Source organism: Mandrillus leucophaeus, unplaced genomic scaffold (assembly GCF_000951045.1).
Source record: "Mandrillus leucophaeus isolate KB7577 unplaced genomic scaffold, Mleu.le_1.0 Scaffold546, whole genome shotgun sequence".
Taxonomy (NCBI): domain Eukaryota; kingdom Metazoa; phylum Chordata; class Mammalia; order Primates; family Cercopithecidae; genus Mandrillus; species Mandrillus leucophaeus.
In genome coordinates, this window is record NW_012105875.1 from 400,904 (window position 1) to 410,369 (window position 9,466).

A 9,466-nucleotide genomic window follows, 5' to 3' on the forward strand; every position below is an offset into this window, starting at 1 on the left:
GGGGAGGGGAGGGGAAGACGGAGGAGAGGCTCGGAGACAATGGGGGGGACGGCACGGTGGGGGAACGGTGCGGGGTGCGAGCGCCGGAGAGGAGAGGGGTGAGGAGGGCGGGAAGGGGTGCGCAGGAGGGCGACAGCGTCGTGGGAGCAGGTGGGGGATCTGGGTGAGCGCGGGAAACTGGGGGTGTTGGGTAAGGGTGCTGCGTGCGGGCCCAGGTGCTGCGCGCGAGGTTGCAGAGTTGCTGGCATGCAGGGTGCGTGCGCTGCGCGGAGGGGAGGGTGGCAGGGAGTTGCTGGAGGCAGTGAGAGGGTGGGAGCGTGGGCGTCGTGGGGTGCGGTGTGTGCGAAGGGAGAGCGTGGCCAGCGTGACGGGAGAGCGTAAGGGAGGGAGTGCGACGTGGGAAAGGTGAGTGTGAGAGGCGTGCTGCGGGCAGGTGGGTGTCTGGAGTCTAGCGAGAGGCTGTGAGCTGAGCCGCCGGGACAAAGGAGGCTTCAGCGGGAGGTCCACAGGGTCTGGAGGTCGAGGCAGGTCAAGGATCTCCCAGGGCAGGGCGAGGCTGGGGCTCAGGAGTGGGGCGGGGTTAGTTCCCTCCTTCCCTCGCTCCTGTCCTGACCTGAAAACCCCGTGTTTCCGCGTCATTCCCCGGGAGGGGCCCCCTGAAAGTGAACTAACTGGATGGAAGCCTGAATCGTGGGTCCCAGGAGGGAGAGGCTCCTGTGAACACCTTCCAGACTCTGGCGTCCCCTTTCCTCCTGCTGTCTTCCTGCCCCAGCCTCTCACCCTCTCTCTGCATGTATTTGCCTCTGCCCTTCCTCTCTCCCCATCTTTGAGGCTGACTCATCCCTCCAGACTTAGATCCCTTCTCCCTCCTGGCAGTGGGTTTCCCTGAGCCCACTTCTGTGACACCCTGTAAACCTGATGCGGGATCATTACCTATGGAACCCAGAAAGAGTGAGAAACCATGGAAAGAAGACCTCGACCTCTCTCATGCCCATTTGTCAGGTAAACTGAGGTCCAGAAGTGCCAATTATGAACATCTTTCCTTCCCCCTCCCGCCCAGACGGAGTCTCGCTCTGTTGCCCAGACTGGAGTGCAGTGGCACAATCTCGACTCACTGCAACCTCTGCCTCCCGGGTTCAAGCGATTCTCCTGCCTCGGCCTCCCGAGTAGCTGAGATTAGCCCGCCACCACACCTGGCTAATTTTTATACTTTTAGTAGAGATGGGATTTTGCCATGCTGGCCAGGCTGGTCTTGAACTCCTGACCTCAGGTGATCCACCTGTGTGGGCCTCCCAAAGTGTTGGGATTACAGGCGTGAGCCACCATGCCAGGCTGAAAATCCTTACTTTTTATTCCTACTAAAAATTTTTACATCCAGGCCCACAAGGGACTTCAGCTTCACACACCCTTCACACACCTTTTCTGTCCTCAGTGCCCAGCTTCCAGTATCCTTTCTGACCTCAAGACCAAAGCTACCATCAACCCTTGTGTCCCAGGACCATGGCTCCCAGCGTCCTCTCTTTCCTCAAGGTCCTAGCTCCCATCAACTCCTGTGTCCTCAGGACCATGGCTTCCAGCATCCTCTCTGTCCCTTGCGTGCAAGCTCCCATCAACCCCTGTGAAGCAGGACCATGGCTCCCAGCATCCTCTCTGTTCTCAGGGTCCAAGCTCCTATCAACTCCTGCGTCCCCAGGACGGTGGATCCCAGTGTCCTCTCTGTCCTCAGAGCCCAAGCTTCTAACTGTCCCTGTGTCCCCAGATCCATAACCCCGAGCAACTTCCTTCTGTTTCAGTCCTCAGCTTCCCAGCTTCTGTAGACTGGGGAAAAGATAGTCTCTAATCCTCCTTCCAGGGCTCACATTATGTGACTTTTGCTGGATGGGAGAGGAATGTTTGACCTGCCTTTGGGATACTGGTTCAAGGGGTAACTAGTAGTTGTCTTTTCCTGCAGGAGCCAATAGGCCCCTCACTCAGGACTCTGACAGAAGGGGAACCTTGGGAGATGTTGGTTTGGTTCTCACCTGTCATCCTTAAGTCCCACCATTCCATATGAAGACATCATGAGAGTAGTGGTCCTGACAGGCGCATTGGCTTACGCCTGTAATCCCAGCACTTCGGGAGGCCAAGGCGGGCCAATCACTTGAGGTCAGGAGTTTGAGATTAGCCTGGCCAACATGGTGAAACCCTGTCTTTTCTAAAAAAAAAAAAAAAAAATTAGCCAGGTGTGGTGGCACGTGCCTGTAATCTCAGCTACTCGGAAGGCTGAGGCAAAATAATCCCTTGAACCTGGGAGGCAGACGTTGCAGTGAGCTGTGATCATGCCACTGCACTCCAACCTGGGTGACAGAGAGAGACTCAGTCTAAATGATATTAATAATAATAAATAGAATAGAGGTCCTGTCCCCATCCTACTCCAGGGTACCCTGTCCATTAGGGATTTAGTGCAAGTGACAGCAAGTCCAACCCAACTAGTTTGAGAGAAAGAGAACTGGTTCACACATAACAAAAAGTCCCTGTATGGTTGGCTTTGGCAAGGTCTGTCAATCTCTGTCCTAAGGATGCATGGCTCCCCTCCTGTAGCAGGATGGCTGGCAGATACCCCTGGGGCCAGATTCACATTTGGGGTGATTAAGATTCTGCAAGAGAGAGACAACCTTTATTTCACACAGCTTTTCAATTGTTTTCTGTCCCTGGTGAGACTCGGAGACCTAGCTCTTGCTTGGTTTCTAAACTTTCAATAACACCGTTTTTGCTTAAGTCAGCACAAACAGATTTTATTTCTTGCAACCAAAGATTCCTGAACAAAAACTTCAGAGTCATTAACAATGAGGTCCTGATCACAAGCTATGGTATAGGACATGAGAAATTTGTCGCTAGCCTCAATATCTGCTGGAGGGCATCATGGAATAAGTATTTCTATCCTCTGATCCCCACTGTACGGCATCATGGGATATATAATCCTAACCTTCAATCTCTGCCATAGGGTTTCATAGGCAATGCAGTCCTAGCCTCAATATGTTGTAGGGAATTATGGGAAAGGTGAAATTATCCTCAATTATAATATGGAGTATCTCCGAAAATGTCATTTTAGCCTCATCTCTGCTGTAGGGCATCACGGGAGATATACTTCTGGTCTAATTTTTGTTGTAAGTTGCCATAGAAGATGCAGTCTTTCCTTTCCTTCCTTCCCTTTTTTCTTTTCTTTCTTTCCTTTCCTTTCCTTTTTTTTTTTTTATGTAGAGACAGGGTTTCTTGCTATGCTGCCCAGGCTGGCCCTGAACTTCTGGGCTCAAGCAATTCTCCTGTCTTGGCCTCCCAAAGTGCTGGGATTACAGGCATGAGCCATTGCACTCAGTCCCTTCTCTCCTTTCTTTCGTCATCACCTGCCATGTTCCAGGCACTAGGAATAAATTACCAAGTAAATAAAAGGCCTTGCCTTCCATGGCAATTATAATGGGGAAAGTTAGCTAAAAACAAATAAAAATTACTGTTCCATTTAACCATCGCTGAATAACAAAATACCCCAGAACGTAGTGGTGTGAAACAACAACCTTTTAATTTTATGATTCTGTGAGTCAGGAATTGGAACAGGATTGGTGAATATCTGCTTCATGATGAACTGGGGCCAAAAATGAACCAGCTGGAACAGCTGGAGATGGAGGGGAGGGGCACCAAGGGCCATATATCTAAGGCTGGTGGTTGGTATTGTGGATTTTGAATAGTGTCCCCCAACTAAAATATATGTTGAAATTCTAGCCCCTGGTATCTGTACATGTGAGCTTATTTGGAAATAAAGTCTTTGCAAATGTAATTGACTTTTTTGTTTGCTTGCTTGCTTGAGACTGAGTCTTGCTGTGTCACCCAGGCCAGAGTGCAGTGGCATGATCTCGGCTCACTGCAACCTTCACCTCCTGGGTTCAAGCGATTCTCCTGCTTCAGCCTCCCAAGTAGCTGGGATTACAGGCATGTGTCACCATGCCCAGCTAATTTTTGTATTTTCAGTAGAGACGGGGTTTCACCATGTTGGCCAGGCTGGTCTCGAACTCCTGAATTCAAGCGATCTGCCCACCTCAGCCTTCCCAAAGTGCTGGGATTACAGGCTCCCTGCCCAGATGTGATTAACTTCTAACCGCTAGTATCTTTGCATGTGACTTTATTTGGAAATAAGGTGTTTTTTTGTTTGTTTTTTGAGACAGAGTTTCACTCTGTGGCTCAGGCTGGAGTTCAGTGGCACAATCTCAGCTCACCGAAACCTCTGCCTCCTAGGTTCAAGCGATCCTCCCACCTCAGTCTCCTGAGTCACTGGGACCACAGGCAAGCGCCACCACACCTGGCTAATTTTTGCAGTTTTTGTAGAGATGGGGTTTTGCCATGTTGCTCAGGCAGTCTCCAATTGCCACCCTCAAGCAATTCATCCGCCTCGGCCTCCCAGAGTGCTGGAATTATAGGTGTGAGCCATGGCGCTTGGCCAGAAAGTCTTTGCAGATTTAGTTAAATTAATGACTAAATGATTCCATGCTGAGTTAGAGTGGGCTCTAAATCCAGTGATTGATATGGGGTTATAAGGAGAGATATTTGGAGACATAATCACACTTCTAGGGAAGGTAGCCATGGGAAGACAGAGGGAGGGATTACAGGGATGCAGCTACAAGCCAAGGAATGGCAGAGATTGCTGGCAGTCCCTCAGAAGCAAAGGAGAGGAAAGGAAGGGTTCTTCCCCCGAGACTTTCTAATTTTTCTTTTTTTTTTTTGAGACCGAGTCTCACTGTTGTCAGCCCCAGCTGGAGTGTAATGGTGTGATCTCGGCTCACTGCAACCTCTGCCTCCCAGGTTCCAGCAATTCTCCTGCCTCAGCCTCCGGAGTAACTGAGATCACAAGTGCCCGCCACCATGCCTGGCTAGTTTTTGCGTTTTTAGTAGAGATAGAGTTTCACCCTGTTGGCCAGGCTGGTCTCGAACTCCTGACCTCAGGTGATCCCCCCGCCTCCGCCTCCCAAAGTGCTGGGATTACAGGTGTCAGCCCCCGAGACTTTAAAAGCATGGCTCTTCCCCTGACACTTTAAAAGCTTGGCTCTTCCCCTGAGACTTCAACACCTTGGTTTTGGACATTTAGCATTCAGAACTGTGGGAGAACAAGTTTCTAGTGTGTGTGTGTGTGTGTGTGTGTGTGTGTTTTCATTTTATTTTATTTATTTATTTTTTTTAGACAGCGTCTCATTCTGTTGCCCAGGCTGGAGTGCAGTGGTTCAATCTCGGCTCATTGCAACCTCTGCTTCTTGGATTCAAGCGCTTCTCATGCCTCAGCCTCCCGAGTAGCTGGGATTACAGAGGAGCACCACCGCAGCCAGCTATTTTTTTTTTTTTTATTTTTTGGACTTTTAGTAGAGACAGGGCTTCACTGTGTTGGCTAAGCTGGTCTCAAATTCCTGGCCTCAAGTGATATGCCTGACTTGGCCTCCCAAAGTGCTGGGTTTACAGGTGTGAGCCACCACACCTGGCCTAAGTTTCTGTGTGTGTTTTTTTTTTCTTTTGAGACGGAGTCTCGCTCTGTTTCCCAGGCTGGAGTGTAGTGGCGTGATCTCGGCTCACTGAAAGCTCCGCCTCCCGGGTTCACGCCATTCTCGTGCCTCATCCTCCTGAGTAGCTGGGACTACAGGTGCCCGCCACCATGCCCGGTTAATTTTTTGTATTTTTACTAGAGACAGAGTTTCACCGTGTTAGCCAGGATGGTCTCGATCGCCTGACCTTGTGATCCGCCCGCATCAGCCTCCCGAAGTGCTGGGATTACAGGCATGAGCCACTGTGCCTGGCCGAGTTTCTGTGGTTTTAAGCCACCTCGTTTGTAAGATTTATGTGTGTGTGTTTTAAATTTTTTATTTTAAATTATTATGGATACATAATAGTTGTGTATATTTATAGGACATATGTAACGTGGTTTTGGGTTTTAGTGTTTTGTTTTTTTTTTTTGAGACAGACTCTGGCTCTGTTGCCCAGGCTGGAGTGCAGTGGTGAGATCATGGCTCACTGCATCCTTGACCTCCTGGGCTCAAGTGATCCTTCTGACTCAGCCTCCCATGTAGCTAAGACTATAGGCATGCCCCACCACATCCAGCCAGTTTTTTTTTTTTTTTTTTTTTTTAGTAGAGATGAGGTCTCACTGTGTTGCACAGGCTGATCTTGAACTCCTGAGCTCAAGAGATCTTCCTTTCTCACCCTCCCAAAGTGCTAGGACTACAGGCGTGAGCCACTGTGCCTGTCCTTCCGTGATGTTTTGATATGGGCACACAATGTGTTAGTTTATAAAGTTTGTAATAATTTATCACAGGCTGCCATAGGAAACTAATATAGCTGAGTTTCCTGGTTCTTCTCTATATCACATCTGCTGGGGCTACATGTCCAAAGTGGCTTCTTCACCCACTTGTCTGATGCCTGGGCTGAGATGGCTGAAACATCTGGGGCTCTATCTCCACATAGCATTTATACGTGAGTAGCCTGGGCTTCCTTACAGCATGGCGGTCTCAGGGCAGTAGTACTTTTACATGGCAACCAGTTTCGCCAGAGTGAGCGTTCTAAGATTCAGAAAGTGAGAAATGACAGTTTCTTAAAGCTTGATTCCAGAACACAGCACAGCAAAACTTCTACCACATTCTACTGGTCAAAGCAGTCACAGAGTCACTCATATTCAAGAGGCAGAAGTACAGACCTCACCTCTTTAAGCCACCACAATGACAGGTGGTGACATGTGATTAGAGAAAGCCCTAAACAAGGACCTTGTCCCTCACCTACCCCCAAATACCAGGGAAAAGACGTCTTTTTTTTGTCTTTTTTTTTTTTTTTTTTTGAGATAGGGTCTCACTGTGTCATACTGTGGTGTGATTTTGGTTCACTGCAACCTCCTCCTCCTGGGTTCAAGCGATTCTCCTGCCTCAGCCTTCCGAGTAGCTGGAATTACAGGCACCCACCACCTTACTCGGTTAATTTTTGTTAATTTTGGTAGAGACGGGGTTTTGCCATATTGGCCAGGCTGGTCTGAAACTCCTGACCTCGAGTGATCTGCCCACCTTGGCCTCTCAAAGTGCTGGGATTACAGGCGTGAGCCACCACAGCCAGCCGAAGATGTCTTATTTTTTTTTTCTTCATTAGCCACAAGGCTTGATGGGGAATGTAATTTTTGTCTCCATGGGTTGCCTTAGCAAATGATGGGAAGAAACATGAATTTTTCAATGTTATGCTCCTAGAGTGCCATTGAAATGGTAGTTCTGGCTCTTTTTCTGACAGTCCTGAGGCATCCTGGAAAATAGAGCCCAGCCTTTATCCCCTGTCCCCAGCACATCAGGGGAAGTGCACTCCTGTCCTTATTCCTCACTGCAGTGCATGCAGGGAGTTCTGGCCATCAGATTATCTTCTATCCGTCTCCTGTCCCAAAGTACACTGGGAAATGTGGGGATGTCTCCTTAGAACAACAAAATAGTTGCAATCTTTGAAGTTTAGGAGACTAGAAGGTTAGTGTTCAGTGTGTGAGCTGGAAGGTTGCATTTGTAAGAATTAAAGAGGAGGTCAGGCGCGGTGGCTCATGCCTGTAATCCTAGCACTTTGGGAGACCTACGTGGGCAGATCACCTGAGGTCGGGAGTTTGAGACCAGCCTGACCAACATGGAGAAACCCCGTCTCTACTAAAAATACAAAATTAGCCAGGTATGGTGGTGCATGCCTGTAATCCCACCTACTTGGGAGGCTGAGGCAGAAGAATTGCTTGAACTGGGAAGCAGAGGTTGTGGTGAGCCGAGATTGTGTCATTGCACTTCAGCCTGGGCAACAAAAGTGAAACTTCATCTCAAAGAGAAGAAAAAGAAAACGAAACAGGAAAGAAACATGAAATGTGGCTTGACAGTGAAGGACAGGTTTATTTTAGAGAAAACAAACCTGAGAGGGGCTTTTGGCTGAGTTAAGTTAGAGAGCCCCCCCCTTTTTTTTTTCAGACTAAGGATATTTAGGGGTTTTGGAAGGGGGCGCTTATCATAGGTCCAGAATGTTTTTATGTGAGGAAAAGTTTATCGCGGGGTTAGAAAGTCTCTGGTCGGAGGGGAGGCTATCTGGGGGTTGGCATGTTTTTGGTCAGAAAGGGGTTTATCTTAGAGTTGGAATGTTTCTGGTTATGCTGATATTAGCCATTAGGCTGATGTTTTGGGGCTGGATTTAGCTGATTTTTAATCAAGGGGATCTAAGAATGGTGGTGTTTGTTCAAGATGGCGATGCTCCTGCTCTGTCAGCATTTGGAGTCCAGAAATAGATGTGGAGGCAGCCCCCACAAGGACTTCCAAGGTAGGCAGGGGCCTCAAACATGACCCCTGATTCCAGGAGCCTGTGGAAAGGTGTCCCCCACCATTTATCCTCCCAAAGATAGACACTACAAAGAAGGGCAGACCTGGCCTTGTTCACTGGTACAAAATCTTTATTTAAGTATAAAATAAATAATATGAATATTAATTAATAACAATGACAACACAACAGCGGCAACAATATTAATAATAACAAGAGCTCTCCCATTGGCCCATGGCCTTCCTCCAGCTTTTCTCTTCTGCTTCGCACAACTTTGTGATAGGTGTTTTCACAGCTGGCAAAACTGAAGCTCAGAGAGGTCAGCACACTGGCCTGAGGTCACACAGCAAGTCTGTAGGGCTGGAGCCAAGGGAAGGGCAAGGGGTCCCCTGGATCCAGCCAGGGCAGAGAGGGGGGTTTCAGGTTTAGGTCCAGAGGAGAGTGCCTCCCCACAGTCTGGCAGTCATTAATAGAGTGATGGTGAGGCTGAGATGGGCAGGGCCAGGCTGGGGAGCAGCCCCCTTGCGGTACTGGACATCCAGGTCTGGGTGGTTACAGCCACTTTCAGTACAGCACGAGACATTGATGTGGTTCATGCTGAAGGCGTCACCCAGGTGGGCATGTTGGCACATTGAGGCAGTTACACAGCCTCTTACCATATAGCTTTGGTTTTTCGGTTCTGAGGAAAGAGAAGACGGAGTGAGACTTCCAGCTCCTGGGCCCAGGACTGGAATTCTCCAGTAGGTGACCTGCCACCTTGCAGTGGGCGCCACCTTCACTACCACCTAGAAAAAGCAGCAGTTCTCAGGGCCAGGTGCGGTGGCTCATGCCTGTAATCTCAACACCTTGGGAAGCCAAGGAAAGAGGATAGCTTGACCCCAGGAGTTCCAGACCAGCCTGGACAACATACCAAAACTCTGTCTCTACAAACATAAAGTAAAAAAGCTGTAGTCCCAGCTACTTGGGAGGCTGAGATGAGAGGATCACTTGAGCCCAGGAGATGGAGGCTGCGGTGAGTTATGATCACGCCACTGCACTTCAGCCTCGGCAACAGAGTGAGACCCTGTCTCAAAGAACAAGCAAAAAAAGAGGAAGAAAGGAAGGGAGGGAAGGGAAGGGAAGGGGAGAGGAAGGGGAGGGGAGGGGA

General features: G+C 49.3%; 1 protein-coding gene across 1 annotated transcript in view; it reads right to left on the reverse strand.

Annotated features, from left to right (window-relative positions):
- Positions 1-8,431: 8,431 nt before the first annotated feature.
- PLAUR (plasminogen activator, urokinase receptor) overlaps positions 8,432-9,466 on the reverse strand; it is a 38,074-nt gene continuing 37,039 nt past the window's right edge. The window contains exon 6 of the mRNA XM_011997708.1: positions 8,432-8,998. Coding sequence (XP_011853098.1) covers positions 8,745-8,998 — 254 coding nt within the window. The 3' untranslated portion in view covers positions 8,432-8,744. The remainder of the gene's footprint in view (positions 8,999-9,466) is intronic.